The sequence below is a fragment of the Botryllus schlosseri genome, chromosome 5 (genome assembly GCF_051294905.1).
Source record: "Botryllus schlosseri isolate E-star chromosome 5, Bs_hap1, whole genome shotgun sequence".
Taxonomy (NCBI): domain Eukaryota; kingdom Metazoa; phylum Chordata; class Ascidiacea; order Stolidobranchia; family Styelidae; genus Botryllus; species Botryllus schlosseri.
This window is the reverse complement of record NC_137240.1, coordinates 4,775,779-4,796,120: the sequence shown is the minus strand read 5'-3', so window position 1 is coordinate 4,796,120 and position 20,342 is coordinate 4,775,779. Positions and strand designations below refer to the sequence as shown.

General features: G+C 40.7%; 2 protein-coding genes across 4 annotated transcripts in view; one reads left to right on the top strand and one right to left on the bottom strand.

The window, feature by feature from the left end:
- The first annotated feature begins 9 nt into the window (after window positions 1-9).
- On the top strand, window positions 10-4,370 carry LOC145438703 (very-long-chain 3-oxoacyl-CoA reductase-like). The gene is made up of 4 exons (XM_080316051.1): window positions 10-200; window positions 1,595-1,917; window positions 2,734-3,010; window positions 3,534-4,370. The coding sequence occupies exons 1-4, from the start codon at window positions 16-18 to the stop codon at window positions 3,706-3,708; spliced, it is 960 nt and encodes a 319-aa protein (XP_080172177.1). The 5' UTR covers window positions 10-15; the 3' UTR covers window positions 3,709-4,370.
- Window positions 4,371-5,776: 1,406 nt separating this feature from the next.
- LOC145438701 (proteasome adapter and scaffold protein ECM29-like) overlaps window positions 5,777-20,342 on the bottom strand; it is a 49,609-nt gene continuing 35,043 nt past the window's right edge. For all 3 annotated transcript variants that reach the window (XM_080316046.1, XM_080316048.1, XM_080316049.1), the window contains 16 exons: window positions 16,925-17,079; window positions 13,306-13,405; window positions 12,383-12,504; window positions 12,091-12,199; window positions 11,797-11,994; window positions 11,631-11,724; window positions 9,442-9,573; window positions 9,205-9,376; window positions 9,029-9,090; window positions 8,589-8,761; window positions 7,981-8,097; window positions 7,777-7,923; window positions 7,204-7,339; window positions 6,401-6,622; window positions 6,149-6,220; window positions 5,777-6,088 (listed from right to left, as the gene is read on the bottom strand). In XM_080316046.1, the coding sequence (XP_080172172.1) occupies window positions 5,949-6,088; window positions 6,149-6,220; window positions 6,401-6,622; window positions 7,204-7,339; window positions 7,777-7,923; window positions 7,981-8,097; window positions 8,589-8,761; window positions 9,029-9,090; window positions 9,205-9,376; window positions 9,442-9,573; window positions 11,631-11,724; window positions 11,797-11,994; window positions 12,091-12,199; window positions 12,383-12,504; window positions 13,306-13,405; window positions 16,925-17,079 (2,151 nt within the window). In that variant the 3' untranslated portion in view covers window positions 5,777-5,948. The remainder of the gene's footprint in view (window positions 6,089-6,148; window positions 6,221-6,400; window positions 6,623-7,203; window positions 7,340-7,776; window positions 7,924-7,980; window positions 8,098-8,588; window positions 8,762-9,028; window positions 9,091-9,204; window positions 9,377-9,441; window positions 9,574-11,630; window positions 11,725-11,796; window positions 11,995-12,090; window positions 12,200-12,382; window positions 12,505-13,305; window positions 13,406-16,924; window positions 17,080-20,342) is intronic.

Below are 20,342 nucleotides of genomic sequence, written 5' to 3'. Positions count from 1 at the left end.
AATCAGTTTAGGAAAATGGATTGTAATTTGATTGCGTACTTGGGATTCGCCAGTGTGTCGTACATAGGACTCCGATTGCTTTATGACGTTTATAGTGGAGTGAAGTTGTACTTCCTCAGCTCGTACCCGGATTTTGGGAGGTACGGCAAGTGGTCTGTGATCACGGGAGCTACTGATGGAATCGGAAAGGCTACTGCTAGGTGAGTGAAATAGTTTTTGCTGTGCTTGCATGTACAGTAGGGCTGTTCAAAAATAACTTTTTTTCCTGAATCTTGCGGGTTACGTGATTAAATCGTTAGGTTGCCTTTAAAAACGACGCACACCAAATTTGAATTCATTCCAACCAATATTCGCGGATTTCGTAGAGTTTGAAAATTTCGAATTTGCCTATGAACGCAAAAAAAATTTTTTTTCAAATTTTTTTTCCAACCCCATAATATTGTTGCGCTGTCTTCAAAGATGATGCAAAACAAATTTGACTCAATTCCAAGCCGTACAAGCGGAGTTATTTGACTTTTTCGATGATAATTCTTGGATTATCCTTGATTGGGGGATAATCCCAGAATTGTCATCGAAAAACTCAAATAACTCCGCTTGTACGGCTTGGAATTGAGTCAAATTTGTTTTGCATCATCTTTGAAGACAGCGCAACAATTTTATGGGGTTGGAAGAAAAATTTGAAAAAAATTTTTTTTTGCATTCATAGGCAAATTCGAAATTTTCAAACTCTACGAAATCCGCGAATATTGGTTGGAATGAATTCAAATTTGGTGTGCGTCGTTTTTTAAGGCAACCTAACGATTTAATCACGTAACCCGCAAGATTCAGGAAAAAAAGTTATTTTTGAACAGCCCTAATGTACAGTACACTGCACAGACCAGATGTCAGCAACCATTTAACTTGTGGGACAAATGGAAAAACTAAAAGGTAGTAGGCTCTAGGCTGGACTGATATATGATGACCAAATGGAGAATTCCCAATCATGACTAATTCTAGCTCGCATGCAACATTTTATCACTACTTCTGGAGTCGTCATGTTAATGAGTATCATCAATGACTACTTTGATCGTATCTGCCTGGAATATGTCTGTGTGGAGAAATCTGAACTGTTACTATACGTCATTACCAATTGTCTTACTAGTACAAAACTTTGAAAGCATATGATTTGAAGATTTCGGCTGTATTACGATTTGACCCAAATTATGACTGAAATAATCCCGGGTATATTTCAATATGGATATAGCCTACTATGCAATTGAAAGTCAAGTCATTACTGGATTCACAGGGAGTACAATTTAAAACTAATTTCAAGTTCGGATTTAATGAATATGGCTTGGTTTTGTAGCGCAAAGTGATTTGCACGTATTGGTCTGCCGCTGGGAAGCTTCTTGTAATGTTGAAGTGATGGAAATTGAATCTGAACTAGTATTTCTTTATAATATAAGCAAACCAAAATATTGGGAAAATACAAATTGAAATTGTCCTTTGGGTCTGTATTTTGGCGCCTCTCCTCTGATAGAAGGTAGATAGATAGAACTGATAGAAGTATCACCTGTAATATGAAAGTTTTATATCTTTTGTTTATCTATCACAGAATTCTGGCTAAAAGAGGGCAAAATATTGTGTTGATCAGCCGTAACGCCAGCAAGCTCCAGACAGTGGCTAGAGATATTCAAAAGGACTTCAACGTTGAAACAAAGTCAATACGAGTGGATTTCACGCAAGACGAATCGATTTACGAGGAGATTCGGGAGGAAATCGCAGATTTGGATGTCGGGGTGTTGGTCAACAATATGGGGATTTCGTACCCATTTCCGGAATATTTCTTGAAGATAGAGAATTTATCGACAACAATTCTTAACATGATTCGAGGGAACATATTGTCAACGGTGAAGATGGTAGAGGTCGTTTTACCTGGTAAGACACAGATTACAAGTTGAATTTTTTGTTCGAAGTTGACCTTTAATTTTCTTAACCTTGCTGAATTAGCTGGGTTGAATTTAATTGAAAGGAAAGTTCCACTCCTTTGAGTATAAGCCCTTTGCAGTAATGTTTTCAGAAGACTGAGATCAAAAAGTAATCAGTTACGGTCCACCGAGATATCTCTGGCAAAAATGAGCCGCTTTTTCTGACTTTTACGCCGGAAGTTTTCGATCCACAGTCCCTGGCAGACATCGCTGTGAAGTACTAATTACCACAGAACTAGTATATCTAGTAGATTTCCATTCTAGAGCAACATCCACGGAATTTAAATGAGTTGATCGTAGTCACGCAGCCTGGTGTACATTCTTTGGGATTGGATCATTGATAGCTCTAGAAAATTTGCAGCTTTTCCAAATTAAATTGAAGTTATTATTACTGAATTTGCAAGAAGTTGTAAGTTGATTAATATTCCTAATTAGTAAGAAATGCAACAAAAATTTGAGCTCATACCAAATCATAGTTTCTTCTACATAGCACGAGAATTGAAAAATGTCTGTAGGCTACTCCAATTCTCTTGCGTGATTTCGCACGGTACAGTTCTGTAATATTTTCAGGAAAACTGGATGTTAAATTGTGAAACAATTACAAGTAGAGCATAGAAACATTTCACAAATTAGAGTAGAATTCTATTACAGGCACTTAGCTCTGATTAGTCAAATAGAACTGTCAAACTGTCTAGTTTTTCGAGCAATATTAAATGGCAGTCTGCGAATTTTTCATTTGATTGTGACATCGTTGTTCTCGTTACAGGCATGGTAGAGAGAAAACGCGGACTGATCCTCAACATATCGTCGGCGTCCGCATTGAAACCGACACCCATGCTCACACTGTACTCTGCGTCAAAAGATTTCGTCAATCACTTTTCGCAAGCCATCGCTTATGAATACGAGCCGAAAGGCATCAAAGTTCAAAGCGTCGTGCCGTTCTACGTCGCTACGAAACTGTCTAAGATCAGGCAATCGAGCCTGCTCGTGCCTTCGCCAGAAACGTACGCGCAGAGCATGCTGAGAGGCGCTGGTCGTTCGAAGTAAGATCACAGCACTAATTTAATAATATTGAAGTTGATATTGAAAAAAAAGTTTTCGGCTGACACTCGTCAGGGGTAATTGTTAGGAACTCTTAGCAAATTTGAAAGGAAATAACGATTGCCCCTTACGAGTGTCTGCCTAAAATGTCTCCGTTTAATTTCAAAATGTATTGTTCAATAGTATTTTGAGGTTTTGTACCTCCAACAGTAGGCTACTAGTTGCTGGTGTCGACATATCTTACTTTGCAAGACCACGCAGACCTATCGAAAGCTAGAGTTAAAACCACTTTCCAATCATTTTAAACCTTAGGCTTGAGGCAATGACACACTTTTGAACTCGTATTAATTGGGAGGCGAGTTATTACACAAAATCGAGACGTAAATAAAGTTATATATTTATGACACAGGTTTTAATGATCGAGGCTCTGATTTTGGTCTGCAGATCTTGCTCCCTGTGCTATTTTCGAATTAGTGCACAGATTTAAGACATAGACTTTGACAACTGAAGTTGAATTGTATTCAGGTTCACGTACGGTTACTGGGCTCACGGCCTTGAAGGATGGATCATTCAAAGACTGCCGGACTGGGTGTATTCCTACATAATGCTTCAAAAGGGTGAGGCGATTCGCCAGAAAGCCTACAAGAAGCGACAGTGGCAGAAGGAGAATAATTCTGGTGAAGTGAAGAAGGAACAATAAATGCAATGTTGTCTATAAATCCTAGGAAATTGCGTCGTTATGTAGATTTTGAGAGATATTAATTTATTTTGGTACGATTTGACTTGATGTTATGCTATGGCTTTTGTCAAACATTGAGATTTGAAGTCAGAAATTTCAAGTTACGTTCATTATGAACAATTATATACAAAATCCTTGAACAGAACATGCTTCATGATAAGGCAAATCTGCTATCTTCGTATGGGCCAAATGCAACTCGGCTACCTTCTAAATACTGTTGTTAGTATTGCTGACAGTGATTCACTTAATTTCACGCAGTTCCTACTTTGAATATACTTTCTTACCATGTGTTCATAGTTTGTGTAGAATTTATGATGTTGGGTGCATTTTCGTTTGCAAATTGCATGGTAGGATTCCTGTTTGCTATGGTTTGTTTGTGAGTGTCTAGCTTTAATCCTCCGATGAAGCAGCTAATGCAATTGTAGCCGTGATGGAAATGAGCTCGGATAGAAGCCACAACGCTGCTTAGTATTCACTCGTGGCAATTTTCCATCTTTGACAATGTTCTGCTATTTAATCCCTGATGAACTTCATATTTGTTTTAGCGTCTATTTTCCTTGAGAGGTGACGTTGAAGTTAATACTGTTTACTGATATTATGTGATTAAAGAAATTTCAATTGTATCCGGCACTTTTATGATAATAATGATGTTGAATTTGCTGGAAGTTAAGCTTTATTGTGATGATATGGGTGTCGCTGCTATGTGAGAAACAACTGACAGGTGACAAGATACCTTTTGCCGATGGAATCGAGCTGCCACTGAAACTGCAATTTGCTGTAGTAATTCCTTAGATATGCCAGGGATTACCCCTAATTGAGAGCTCAATATCGATGAGGGGAGATTTTACTGAAGCTAAATGGCTTTTCAGAAAATAACAGGGGATTCCCCCTGAATGAGCGTTCAATCAACATCAAAGACTGGAAGTCTGAGGCGAATTTGCAGGGGTTTCCCACCATATGTCCGAAATTTTGACGCTTTTCGAGAAGAGCCGGGATTTCCCCCTGAACGAGCGTTCAATATCGAAGACGGGGAATTTGCTGGGGCTTTCCCACAAGATTTCTCTAAAATTGTGACCTTTTTCACAAAATAATTAGGGGATTCCCAAAAAACGTAGGGTTTTCCCCACACTTGACCGGGATTTCCCCGAAACACCGTCGGTGTTTCCCCTGTAATATCGGATTTGGGTAGTTCCCTCCGTATTAAAGTGAGCAACAATTAGTTGATGTTTTCAAGCAAATCGTTTCTATTTTGCAAAACTAAGCATATCTCGTCTAATACAAGGCAGGGTTGTAATGACTCGAGTCACGTTTTTCAGATGACTCGACTTGACTCGAGTCATTTTCTCAAAATACGGAAATGACTCGACTCGAGTCAATTTGTGTATTGACTTGACTTGGACTCGAGTCATTGTGCATGACTCGAACCAAGTCATATGACTCGAAACTCAGACGGCCAAGACCGACGTTTCATTGTAATTTCGAGGAATAGTACAGTAATCACACTATTAGGATATCGTCTATTGGTACTGGTACTTGAAAACACGTCCAGAAACTGCTAAAAATGACGAAAATTAGTATATTATAAATGCGAACCATTCGATATCACCAAACAGAGTAATAAAAAGTGGATTTAACAAGCATTTAACTGTAAACTGGGAAATCAACGTAATGACTTGGACTCGACTCGAGTCATAATACCATGACTCGGACTCGAACCTCTTCTAGGTGACTTGGACTCGGTGGTGAATTGAAAATGACTCGTGTCAAAACTGTAAAACAGAGATTGACTTGTGAATTGGTTACAACTCTGATACAAGGCTATTAAGCGGCCAATCAACGAAAGATACTGTTGACTCCGTCTAGTCGCCTGTCCGTGCCTGAACTTCGAGTTAACTTACATTTCCTCCAGGAATATAATAGGGATATATCCTTGGTTTCTTCAAGTAAATTCTCGAGGCGCTGCCAACAGCAAAACCAATCAACTAACTATGCTTTTTGCAATCAAAAGCTACGATCTTGGGAACCTAAGTTGTGTAAGCAACGTGTTTTATTTCATTGTAAACATCAAGCAAAAATCGCAAGCAGAAAGACAAGAGCGTAGTCACATGTAAATACATTTATTTTCAGCACAAGTAAACAGACTTTGCACACAGGCGCGAAGCAACTACAAACGACACAAAAGTCCAGTCACGAAAAATTCACTACTCTTTCTTGTCTAGGGATAATAACTTGTAGATCAGTTCGTCGACGGTGGCTTTCTTGACAGACCTTTTATCGAAAAACGACGAATTCTTCAATGCGGATATTATCTCTGACGCCATAAAACACGCGACTATTTTCCCTGCAACGGAGAAGGATGGAAGTTATAAAGTGGGAACGATGACCGAATGCATATCCATACCTTCGTATAGTTTGACGATAGCTTGGATATTCGCCAACGCCTCCTCTCTTATTCGCGAATACTTCACATTACCTGAAAAAGCAGGTTTCATCATTATATGTTCAATGATTGCACCTGTTTGCATTCATTTTGTGTTTGTTGTGAAGATGCTTTTGAAAACTAACAGTTCCATCATCACTGCGAATTTGATCTGTCTAGCATACAGCTAAGTCACCATCTGATATACACGAAACACAGTATTTTGAAGCTTACCTAACGCTTCACATATCGCGCTGATGATTTCAACCTCCTTCAAGTTGATATCGCGGTGTGCATTTTGCTCAACGCTATCCGTGTCCATTTTTTCATCGCCCGAGCAGGCGAGTATGGCTTGGAATATCAACTTTGAAGCTTGTAACGACGCAACTTGAATGTTCCATGTACTCGACGTGATGTGGTCGGTCAAGATTTTCGCGACGGGTACAAAATACTCATCTGCAACACACTGCACGTCAAAAATGTAGCACTAACACCAGAAATGCCATCGTTCAGTTCATTCTATTAATAATTTCATAATCTGAAAACGGCAAAAGATTACAGTACAGTAAAAAGTTCGGAAAGAGTCCAAACGAGTTGGGGGTAATCTTTCGATCTAACACCCCCATTGGTCGTCAGATAATATAGATGAACATGTAAATAAAATACTTAATTCCAACCATCACTGGATAACTACTACTACAGTTCAGTATCGAGTCAGGTTCAACTCCTTTTTGTGAAAATATTGGGTGATATCGAAGGTATCGGATAGAGGACAGTTCAAATAGATAGAGGACAGTTTCTGGGCCTCTTTTTCAATTACCGGTCCTGATTTACGAGACTTGAATACGTCATATAAAGTGTGTCGAGTCATATGACTTGAGTCAACGAAAAATCGCGACACGAGACAAGTCATCAGTTGAGCCATTACAACCCTGCGTCTTATTCCTATCCTTGCATTTTGCAATTGAGAATAAAACTGGAGTATATTTGGCGGACTCTTTTAGCTGATAGAAACGTTTTTACGATTTCAATCTCACCTTGTGTTGCGCCTACACGCGGCCATGCTCTTCCCGTGGCTTCGACCGCATTTTCCAGTAACTTCATTTTGGGATCGCTTGAATTCGACTTGTTGGCATTGTCATCATCGGAGTCTGAACCGTCGTCATTCGTTTTCTACAAAAAATACAGATCGGAGTTCGAAACGAAATAATCTGTCACGTTTCAGACATTTACCCAACGGACGCTCTACAGAGGCACACTGCAGTACCAGTAAATTGCAATTGAAAAATATATTCATATTGAAATACCTCGTTTGGTCGTATCGAAATGATAGGCCTATATCTGTTAAGTCGTAATCAACACGCAGTATTGTCACAGAGTGCAATGAAATAGGCATAGTGGGAAAAATATATAATTATCTTCAATGCGATGCAGCACTTTATGGTCGCATAAAGGTATCCATTTGTATTTCCACACCTCTCATAGCGTTCTGACTCCGTCATTAGCAATATCTAATGCCCGAAGCCTAATACTCGATTCAGAACTGAATCATGCAGGTACTCGATTTTGCCAAGCCCTACAGACAAGTGAAAAATATACTCCAAGCCCACCTTTTTCAAAATGGGATAGAGAATCTCCCAAAAGATGGCAAACTTATCGATCCCGTTCGCCTCCAACACCATCGACAGCCCGTGTATCGCTTGCGTTCTATAAATCACCTTCTCGCGTTTGCATTCCTTGAAGAGCAACGAAAGCACCTGGGCACAACAAAATTCCAAACGTGCGCCCCGGTAACACCCGTAAAGCACACTCACGGTACTGATCTCCTGCATGGACAGTTGCGACTTGCAGTGGACCGCCACGGCGGACAGCGCGCTCAGTAGTTTCTCCTTGCCGTCCCAGGTACGGCCTTGCAGTCCGCCCACTAGTACCTAGATTGAAGAGTGTTTAATTGGCAGAGGTGGTCAGTAAAGATGTACTTTTGAATGTTATGCTTACTAGCATTACATACTTAAAGAGATTATGAGACGTACAAAACTTCAATATACAATTGAATAATATATTGATATTGAAATGAACCTGAATATTTTTAGCTGACTCTCGTCAGGAGTTATCGTCAGCAACTATTTACTAAAGTGGTATTGATCAGTTTTCATTTATTTCGGCAAAACTAGGCCTGGAATACTTACTGTTTTACAATTGAATATATTATTCAATTGCATATTGGACTTCTATAATTACTTTATTAATTACTTACTTGGAAATTGCTACTTCCACTTGTACTCAAGAGCGGAAATTTACATCATTACGTGTACTCGAGCACCAATAATGATTATTATTGCAATTTTCTTCTAGCTGAGCAGTAACGCCGACCACTTTGACCACCTATAACGTCTGGTTTACGTTTGCCGATAAAACTTACCTCGAGTAATTTCTTCAATTTCGAACCAGTCACCGTGCCTTCTCTCTGTTGCCTAGCTACGGTTTCCATGGCAGCTGCGGCTTGCGCCTTCATTTTCCACTGCGACGACTGTAACGCCACAGACGTAAAGTCGACAAGCTCGTCGAGATAGAGCTTGATGGCGGACGCAGATCCTACGAAACAATCGCACGTTTTCATCACAACATCCAGCGCAAGCATATATTCATCATAGTAATGATATGCAATGTTCTTTCCAATTCTCTACTAGTTGCAGACGATTAACCCTGACGAGTGTCAGCCGAAAATATTAGGGTTCATTTCAATATCAACATACTATTCTATTGTTTTATTGCAAGAAGTTAATCGCGCAGCAAAACATCGACAGTCGTTAAATCTTGACTTTTTTTTATATATACGGAAGAAATCCATTGTAAACATACCCGGGGTGAATTCAGTCCACAAGTCGTTCCAAAGAAACGCGGCAGAATTCTTGTCTTCTTTCCTGCGAAAAAAACGCACACTTTTCGCAACTGACACACTACTAGCGGCTTACATCAAACAAGTAACTTGATTAAACGCATACAATTAAAACAACGCGTTTCCATTAAACGCTTACCTGTTAGCGGCAGACGTTGCCTCTGTAGGCTTCCCGTTTTTGTCAATTACAGGCTCGTGCATCCCCAGAAAAGCCAGAGGCAAAGCGACAGCCGCAAAATCCCTCAACACGTCAGGACTGTGTTTGCCGATAGAATGGCAAGTAACCGCCGACGCATGACGGTGAATGTCATCTGCGAATACAGAGCAAGTATTACTCGGAGGGCCCGAGAGGTAGTCACAACAAAGTAACTTTTACCCTCTTTCTCAAGATACCACGCCTTCATGCGGTTCAACAGCTTTGTGACGGTCGCGTCCTTCGAGACTTTCGCCAAGTTTCCCAGGGCTTCCGCGTTGCATTTTCGAATGGCCATCGAATTGTCGAGCAAGCCTGCGTGGAAATTGCCAGACATTGATAATGCCGTCCTGACCGAGACACTAATGATCATAGAACGCTCATCCAGACCCCAGTTGTTCTTAACCAGGGTTCGAGCCAGTCACAGGGGTTGCCGGAGGGCAAGACACGCACTCGACTCGTACGGCAAAGGTTGCAAGTAATTGTTCATTATCATCTTTTTGTTGGGTGTGAAAATCATGTTTTAATGGTTTTGTACTTTTAACAAAGTAGTTGATGTACAGCAACGTGTAATATGGTAGATTTGCTTGCAGACTCGAATGGTTTTGAATTTACATTACTTCTACTAATACTTACCAAAACAGTATACTATACAAAACGAGTTCTAGAACACTTGCTCTTTGCAGTTCTGCAAATCACCAACGCAGGGGCGGCCAACCCGCGGCCAGCTAGGTAATTTTCGAAATTAGCAATATTATCAAAAATGGATTGAACTTGCAAGGCCAACCAAAAATTTGATTAGTATGGCCGCGACACTTGGATGTGACGACTGAAATATCAGTTCCGACGCATTGGCAGATCCATGGGCCGGTCGCATTACAATAAAGCAGAACATTCTGCGGTAGATCTATCTAAAGCAAAAATTTTCTTCCCGTTTCCCGCAATATGTTGTCACTCGAATTCTTGCTTTTAATATTGCTACCCCCTCCTGAAAATGAAAGAATGCCCAATGTACCAGACCGAGTCTAAATACGCAGTTACGAGAGAAAGTGTCGTTCGCGTTTGCGCTCGCCATCGACGATGAAACCTAGGCACAAAATGATTGACGCATGTTGGCCAGAGCTTTCGATATCGATATGTCCAGGCGCTGAATAGTCCAGCCCTTGCAAACCGAGCCCAGCGATATACAGCGGACCCGCAATATACTCAAGTAACAATATTATTGATTGACCTAAAAACGCGCCATGGTTTGTTAATTCCATGTGGCCCTTTGGCCGAAAAGGTTGGCCACCCCTGCAGTAGTGGTACTAAAACATCAACAATCAATACCCATAACCACGTGTGCAATATAAGGCAGTGTGGTGATTAGTCCAACCATAATTACAAACAATCCAATATTCAAAGGTCCAGGCTAGGGATGGTGTGAACCTCTGAAAGGTTCAGGTTCGTGTGAACGCGAACCCTTTTGAAAGGTTCGGTGTGAACGCGAACGTGAACCTCATGACGTCACGTGATGTCATGTTGCTAATTCCAACCCTATATTTCAGTGAAGTGATAACCTATATTAATGTACACGATACCTAGCGACGACTTGGGCCACATAATAGCACATAATAACGTCGCTACATGTATCAACTAACTGAGGCAATCGAATGATATAATAATACCATAAAAATCAATATCTTCCGTCGCTTAGCCAACAATTTCGACGAGAACTTGCAAGGGAATATATGCTTATGCCTTAACGGTCTAGGCCAGACCGGACAATGTATTCGGCGTCTGAGTATTGCTACGTTGCAATTGAGCATAGTGAAAACGGGTTTCTATGCTCGCTACCGATATTACCCTATTAACAAGTTATACAGCAGTAGCTAACACCCCAATTGCACAGATTTGGTTTTTATGATACAGTTAACATATGACGTCAAGATTGACCTCGTGTCCGGCTAGATTTTTTACGTCAGACAACGATATCAATCTCATTGATTGGTTGAATAAGCATCATTCGCTGACTACAGGTAGCGTATTCCGCCCATGATGTTGCGTGATTGCGGGTCAAGATCACAGCAGATAGTCACTAAACATTCACCAACGGAAAGCTGGATATTATCTGCAGATTTTGGTCAAGTTGCAGGCTCGTTTAGTGTTGATATTTTATGCTGATAACGCTATGCATAGAGTGGCCCGCAGTTGAAATGCAATAAATTTCAACCAAGGATGTTATAATGAAGTGGAAATATATGCAATTGTAATATGTCATTCCAAAAAAGAGCACGCAATAAGTCGATGCTCCTGCGATTGGACGGTCCACAGTCGCATCAATGCGGCTACATTTTGAAGCCACTAAAACTCGAGGTATCACCAGAACTCACCAGAAGACAAAGAGCTGGTCAGAGTTGAGGCGAATTCGGCAATGACTTGCGGGCTGTGAGATACCAGCGATATGACGACGTGAGTGCAGCCAGCCTGTACGAGATCAAGACCAAGTAGTTGCATACTGTTAGCAGTTAATCGGAGGTTTGTTAAAAAATAACTCACTTTCGTCATAATTCCATAGTTCTTTTTGAGAATGTCGCTCAACGAAGGCACGAGTTGCTCTAACGTCTGCTTGTCTGCGTGTTGCAAGACCCTTGTAATCGTCTCGACCATCGGTGACGACTTGACATAGTCGGCGCGAGCCATATCCAAAACCTCACGGCTATTTCGATCGCTTCGTAGGGCCAGATAATTAAGTTCCTGAAATAGCGGGATCACCAGAGTGGGTTAAAACTACTGCAGATGTGACGTATGAGAAAATCCTCACTTCATTGTTATTTACTAAAACATACTTACAGCCGGCTCAAAGTCGGACAACGCGTGTAGCAGCGCCACCACCATGTCCGGAACGCAACCCTTGATTAATTTACCACTTTTCTTGCTCACATCAACCAGAACGCTCAAGCTGAAAGTTAACATGGAATATCGGCTTGTACCAAACAATCAGCATACAGTGCATAGCATATTCAGTATATAATTTACCTAATGTCTTAGCCTTCCCACACCCTTTGGGAATCACTGCTCTGGTTCCATCAACTCCCAGGATAAGGCTACAATTCAAGAATAGGCACAGAAACTGAATGCTCACCTCAAAGCCTTCACTTCTTTAACGCGACTGGCCAGCCCGTCCTTCAACAGCACCGGCAATACACCCGTAACCGCCTTCTCTCCTTGCTTGCCTTGGTCGTGATCGCAAAGACGAATGGTGGCCTGCAGAGGCGATCAAAGCAGTCGAGTACTCAAGTAACAGTAGCGATTTTGAAGACAGACCAAAACTACTTCGAGAAGAAGTCGAAATTGAAGGTGTGAAAAGTACTAGAGTAAGTATTTCAAAAGAAAATTTGCTCAAGGGGTCCCATACCTTTAGCAACTCGTTGTAATTCAAGGTAATTAAAATTCAAAGATGCATCAAGTTTGAAAATTTCTAAGGTAAGCAGTTTAAAGAGTTGCTTTTTCAAAGGTGTATTAGACTTTCAGCTGTCAATCGGAGGTGGTGCTTTCGAAATTGCAGGCTACGTCCTCCCGACTAACACAAAACGACCGATGACAATATAATAGGGTTATCATATTTTGGAATCGGGAAAGGACGACACTTTTACCAAACCATAAAAGTTAGCTGACCGAAATTGAAAACCACTCAATTTGTATTATCTACCGAAAATCTTGTGTTGACCAAAAAAAAAGGTGTTAACTGAAAAAAAAGGTCATCACTTTCATTCGACTTCGAATGACCTGCTCGAACGTCCGTATTCTTGTCATTTATGCAGATTTTGACATTTAGGCGACCTCGGAGGACATTTTCAATTTCATCAAAAAGGAGGAAAAATACTCATATAGGAGGACGTATGGTAACCCTACACTAGGGGTAAATTTCAACAATGCAATCATCTACCGTCACACAGGGGCTGTTTACCTAACGCTTCTGGTGGCCTAATGAGAAGCATGCGCAATTTCCCATTGCGAATCTCACAAGAATTTGTAAACCGTCACGGTTCCAAATCAGATTCAAACCTTTTTCAACGATCCGCACGCGATGAGCGCTGCATTTCGAACCGTCTCCTTAACATCGTCCATCAGCCGCAGACAGGAGTACCAGAAGTCCGGCAACGCGCTGTGATGATAGCAAGCACAATTAGACACCGGATAGTTAACTCGATTGGCCATTGAATCGTCGCAGAACCATTCTGTTAGGTACGCAGTACGCATGCACGAGGTGCATCAGTCGTGTCTTTGATTGAACTCCAGATCCAATCCTAATCGAGAAATAATTAATTCCTCTGAACTAGAATGTTGGTGGACCACGGGTGGTTTAGAGTCGTTAATGATGTCACCCGCAGAACAATTGCAAAAGAAACAGGTCAAGTACAGGTAGAAAATGTTGGCTTGAAAAGCAGCTTCATATATTGCATTCTCGACCTCGGTTAGGTTAGGGGATGAGTTGGGTTATGGCAGGTTAGAAAAGGTTGGGTTTGCTATTTACTCCTGCCTTTCCCATAACGTAACCCAGGGTTGTAACCAAGTCACATGGTTCCGAGTCACGAGTCAATCTGACTTTTGTGGTTTTGACTCGAGTCGAGTCGAGTCATTTTCAATTCATCACCGACTCGAGTCCGAGTCCAAGTCACCGTTTTTAGGGTCAAGTCCGAGTCATAGTGTTATGACTCGAGTCGAGTTCAAGTCACAGTATTGAAGTCATGTTCAACTTATGTTTTCAATCCTGCTTGGGTGATATCGAATTCCTTGCTTGCCAAACATGCTTATTTTGTCCCTATCATAGTCTTGGCACAAGTTTATTTAGTTAGGCAGATAACAGACAGTTCCTGGCCTCATATACCGATGCTACAGATAGACGGGACAGGCCGCTAATACGATAACGTTACTAATCTTAGAACTTTAAATCAAATATCTGTCTTGTCAGTCTGATATATCACAAATAAAAGCATTCAGTTTTTATTACGAGCACATCGACGACCGCTCACAAATAGCTTATAGAGAATTAACGAATTCACGTCTACATACTATCTGATAGAAGACCTACGAATTCACGTCTAGCTAGATACAAGCTGGTAAAGAATCAACAGATAAACGGTTATGTAGAGGTACAGTTTTGCTTTCACATCATATCAGGTGGTTGACCAGAAAAAAGGTCAACTTTCCTGCTCAGCTGCCGAAATAGTCGCCAGAGCGTTACTTTAGTGCTGATTTACTGTTGTCTTAGTCTAATTTGCCCTACATTTACCAAAAAAATTCTCAAAGCTACTTCTTAAAATTGTTAGATTATCTAAAAGAACTTAAATTTGGCTTAATTCCAACCAGTAGAAAGCAATGCTAAGAGAAAATATTTTGGATTAATTACAAATAGAGACTTTCGAAATATACCGGCTACCTCATGATATTGTTAGATTGTGTAAAAATATAATTCATAGAAAATTTGGCTCAATTCCAACTAGAAGAAGCGGAGTTATTAGAGTGGAATATTTTGGATATGAAAAAGTAGTCGACTTACTGCTAGTATGTAATTATATTATATGAAATCATTTCTCACTAAAAATACTCCATGTATTTTCAAATCCCAAATTTTCTCCTCTCATTTCATTGATTCCACTTTTTCAAATTAGGCCAGATTCAGTGTTCTTTTTATGCAACGTAGTGATTTTATCAAGTAGCCACCCAGTAGAATAAAAAAGAAGGTATTTTTGATCGGCCCTATTGTACAAATATCACACAACATTAGCCATTCATTATTATCACGTGCACAATGCACATACCTTACAAAACGTCAAACGGACGGAGGGTATTGTGTGTTTTCACAGACAGCTGATCAAATCAATGAGTTACACTTGAAAAATACTAAAGTGAAAAGGAGATTCTCATATATGTTGAGGCGGCATGGCCTTAAAATAATCCACATCCACTGGATACACGTTCCTCTGGTGCATTAGATGCAGGAATTGAAAAGCAAGTTTGAACCACACTGAAGAACATTAGATACTCATCCATTCTAATCGGCCAAAAATGCAAAGAATCATCGCCTTCATATCTACACATGAGCTTATCAGTCTCTTCCAAGTAGGCTACTTGACCATCTGAGTCATTTCTTTGGCTCTAATTGGACTTTGCTTCGATTGTTTGCTTGTATAATTGAAATGTCTTGAGTACTTTGTTTGCGGAGGATCTATTACCTCTTCATCACTGGATGATTTTGTACAATGCATTGCTCTTTGCTACTATGTCCCATTGTCTTTTGTTTTTACGGTGGCGCGTATCTGATATCAGACGAGTGCAACGAAAGCAGTGGTGACAAATAGCGATGTCGACAGAATTCGTCACATGCGTTGATCTAACCATTGTGATTCGCAACTTTCTTCACCTTCAAGTCACATAAAATAAGCCGAGTCAATGACTTGAGTCGAGTCATGCGTAATGACTCGAGTACAAGTCGAGTGAATCCAAATATTGACTCGAGTCGAGTCGAGTCATTTTCCCATTTCAAGAAGATGACTCGAGTCAAGTTGAGTCACAAAAAAAGGGCGACTCGAGTCTGACTCGAGTCGAGTCATGACTCGAGTCATTACAACCCTGACGTAACCCCAACCCCCTGGTACAGCTCAACCCACCCCAACCCTGATGCAACACAACTCCCAACATAACCCAACAAGCATGCTAACCTAACCCCTAACCTGTTGATCACCCCCCCCAACGCATCCGAAAGCTTAACCTAATCGAAACCAACCTTACTTAGCGAAACCCACCCCTAATCACCACCCTAGAAGAGTATATCATGACATATCCAAAAATACATCGACAAAGCAGGGCGCAGGCCTATACAGTAGGGCTCTTCAAAAATGACGTTTTTTTCTCGAATCGCACTGGCTACTTGATAAAATTGTTAGGTTACCTAATTTAAGCCTACATACCAAATCTGGTTCAATTCCAACCAGTAGCTGCATTGCTATAGGAGAAGAAAGTTTCTATTTATTATTTAAAAAGAAATACCAAAAAATTTGAAAATTTTCTGTTCACCCCATGAAAGTGTTAGGTTGTGTATAGAAACGATGTTCACCAAATTTGGTTCAATTCCAACCAGTGGAAGCGAAGTTATGGCCGTCAAAAAATTTGGATTATGAATAAAATAGTATTTACGGTGACCAATTCTTTAATGATTTATTATCGTGGTGCCCACCGTAAATACTATTTTATTCAAATCCAAATTTTTCGACTGCAATAACTCCGCTTCCACTGATTGGAATTGAACCAAATTTGGTGAACATCGTTTCTATACACAACCTAACACTTTCATGGGGTGAACAGAAAAATTTCAAATTTGTTGCTATTTATTTTTTTATATAATAAATAGAAACTTTCTTCTCCTGTGGCATTGCGGATACTGGTTGGAATTGAACCAAATTTGGTGTGTAGGCTTAAATTAGGTAACCTAACAATTTTATCAAGTAGCCAGTGCGATTCGAGAAAAAAACGTCATTTTTGAAGAGCCCTTCTATACAGTGGCATCGCCCATTTCTACCCACACAGACCACCGGTTGTTATAAGCACAACAGTAGAGGCCAATACAATCATTCAGCACGCCCCCACTAGCAAACCCAAGCTTCCAAAGCTTAACATTCCATACTCGATGATGATATCGTCCTCTTGCCCTTTCTGCATTCCTCTCCCGCCCCGCAACAGATCGGCAACGGCCAGACAGCATGATTGCCGAGTCCTCCACAAGCTAGACTCCAAATTACGCTTCAAATCCGCCGTAACTTCGCTCAGGTATTCGCCGATCTGCAAAGAATCCGGGTGTCATCATTTCGCCGGGTGTTAAACATCGAGATGCAAAATTGCTATGTATCTATATAGATCTCAAAGTTCAATTCGTGACCAACTGTTTAAACTCGATATTCAATTGCAGAGCGATGGATAAGTGAAAATTGCGGCAATTAGCATTAGAAGGGGAGACATTTGAAGAGATATTTTAGTACACACTAACCATTTGATAAGCTTTACGAATATTCTTAGTCAGTTTTTAGTTTTTTTCAGGTAAAATCAAGCTTAGAACGCTTACTCATCACTTAATCTGAAATTGCTACCTCTACTATTACTTTAGTAGAAATTTTAGACGATAATTCTACCTCTACTTGAGTACCGATGATGGCAACTTTGATAGCCTCTGCATTTGAGCATGTGACGCAATGAAAAACAACAGCTGAGCATGTATAACTTCTGAATCCCAAAACTGACTACGACCAAACCCGAACTTTAACCCACATACTCAGATTACCCCCATGATAAGTGAATATAGACTGACCGCATAATGACTTATCAAGTTTTTCAAGATATACAGGTGTGCCAGACTTTTTAAAATGAGCCATCAGTCACCATTAGCTTACAATCGGTTGGATTAAGACATATACAAAAATACTATTGAATAATATATTCTGCACCTCCAAGAAGCTACTCAAATAAAAACAATTGTGGCGCGTGGTTAGTTCAAAACCGAACACTCGACGGAGCCTATGTCGTCATAATAGTCGAACTGCGATCATTTTGGCAGCGCGAAAACTCACAACTCCAAATTGAGTTCACGGGAGGGCGACAGTAGCTTATGCAATGCACAGTTCGTTCGCCTAAATAACAGTGCTGACGGAACGTTTTCCATTCACTATCGGCTTAAATCCAATATGAATATGCATATGCAATTATGCATGCTATTCGATTGTATATCGAAAATCTGTACCTTCAAGATGCTCTTCAGATACACAATGTAAGCCGACAATATTCGGGTTCATTTCAATATGAATATACCATTCAAGTATCATAAGCTGGTTCTCCGCGAAACGATACAGTAATAACTAGGGATGGGCAAAATCGAGTACCTGAGTGATTCGATTCTGAATCACGTAATATGCTTCGAGTCGAGTAATCGAGTATCACTCATTATGACGTCATAGCAGAAAGTAATACGTCAAAGTTCAAATATGTACCGTTCATGCCACCACAAAGAATATAATGCCTGTTATCCATCTCATAAATGATATTTCGGTATTTTCCGACCTTACTGATTTCATTCCACTTAGTGACAATGTTGTGCGATGATCATGACTTCGGAAATGTGCTATTTCCAGTAACCGTAGTAGCATTTTACCATATGTTTCATATGCTACGATACCGCCAATCAAGGTTTCAAGGCTTCAGCATTGGAAAATAGTATCGAAACTATCATTGCCGTTGATAAATTAACTTTCAGTTGCGAGGAGCGCATAATTTCAGTACTCGAAAAAATCGTCTTTTACTACTCGACTCGAATCATTAAAATTAATACTCGATTCAGATTCGAGCACTCGAATCATTGTGCCCAGTCCTAGTAATAACCAGTAAACGCTAGCAAAAGAATGGTGTAACCGATTGGTTTATTGCGGATGTCATTCTCAAAGCAGGTCGCCAGGCAGAAACCTTTCAAAGAAACGAGGCTTTACAATACTGTTAGAGCCCGGAGACACCCGATCGGTAGTCGGTGCCGATTTAAACCAATACCGACAAAATGAAGGCGATGCCAGGAAAAATACCGACCAGTTACAGCTTGAAACGGCATCAATTACGGCTTGTTACAAACGCAACAATACAAGACACTCGCAAATATCGACACTGCACCAAATGACGTGGCGACGGAAGAGATTTAGGCCAAACGCTGCGCAATAGAAGCGAGCCGCTTCAGTAGTACGGAAATATCACAGATTTTCAAGCGTGTGAAAGATGGATTACGCGATGAAATACAATTGATTGCAAACAATATGTGCTGTGATTACCGGACTACATATGGACTTTGCCTACCGACTAGGCCGGGCGAAATCGAGTACCATTCGAGTATCACGCATATGACGATAGTATATGAAAGTATGAAAGATGCGTAAAGACCAATTATGTACCTTTTACGTTGCCACAAAGAATATAGTACCAGATCTACATCACATTAAAGTTAATTTGATGTTTTACGATTACGGCCATGCCTATTTGATCGCAATTAGCGGGGGAGTAGCGTAGTGGTGACGATAAGCCACCCGGGCGGCCCTGGTTCGATTCCGCGTTGCGGTCATTCTGGGCTCCTCCTCCCCTGCGTCGCTGTTCTTTTGGCGACAAAAAAGGCCCAGAAAAAGACCCGATGAAAGAAAGCGTTCGCAGGGATCGGAAAGACCAAGAAAGAGCCTCGGTATAGTGGCTAACATCGAAAACAGAACTGTGACATCGGGCAACTAGGTCGAGGTGGATGCCAGTCTAAGAGACCGAAACTATGGCCGTTCGGCGTCCTCCTATCGGTTCACGACATCGCATTGTACATTGTGTGTGTTTTGTTCAGATGAAAATATAATCTGATGATTATTGATTATTGTGTCATCTGTTTGGGTTGCTCACAGAGAAAGGCCATTACAGGAACGTGCCTACCATTTTAATACGTGTTTCGTATGCTGCGATGCGACCAATCTACGCGTAACGGCCTCGACAGTGGCATATAGTATCAAAACTATAATTTTCGTTGATAAATTAACTCCCAGTTTCAAGAAGCGCTCATTTTCAGTGCTCGAAGTAATCATCTCTCACTGATCGAATCTATAGATTCAGACACGAGTATACTCGCAGCATTTCCCCTCAGAGACCAGTGGTTCCCAACCTTTTTGTCTTCATTCCCCACTTCAGATTTATTCCGAGCCTTCATTCCCCACTACCCAGAACTTTTGTCATCACGGCCAGCTATTTGCTTGTTTGAGTACACCAGACTCACAACCAAACCAGTACGCAAGACAATCCCCTATGTAACAGCAACACGAAACGTATTGCGGACCGATACCGGTAACCCTTGAAATTTTAGAAAATGCGTTATTTCACGTCATACTGCGGTGGTATTGGATGCGTTTGTGACGCCAACATTGGTTATCCGAAGTTAAAAATGAGTTTTTGTGAACAAAACGCAATCTAATTTTGGATACATACATTCCAGAGCTGTTAACTGGCAACGGTAATTGCTCATGTGTCTTCGTTAATACATAGACTGT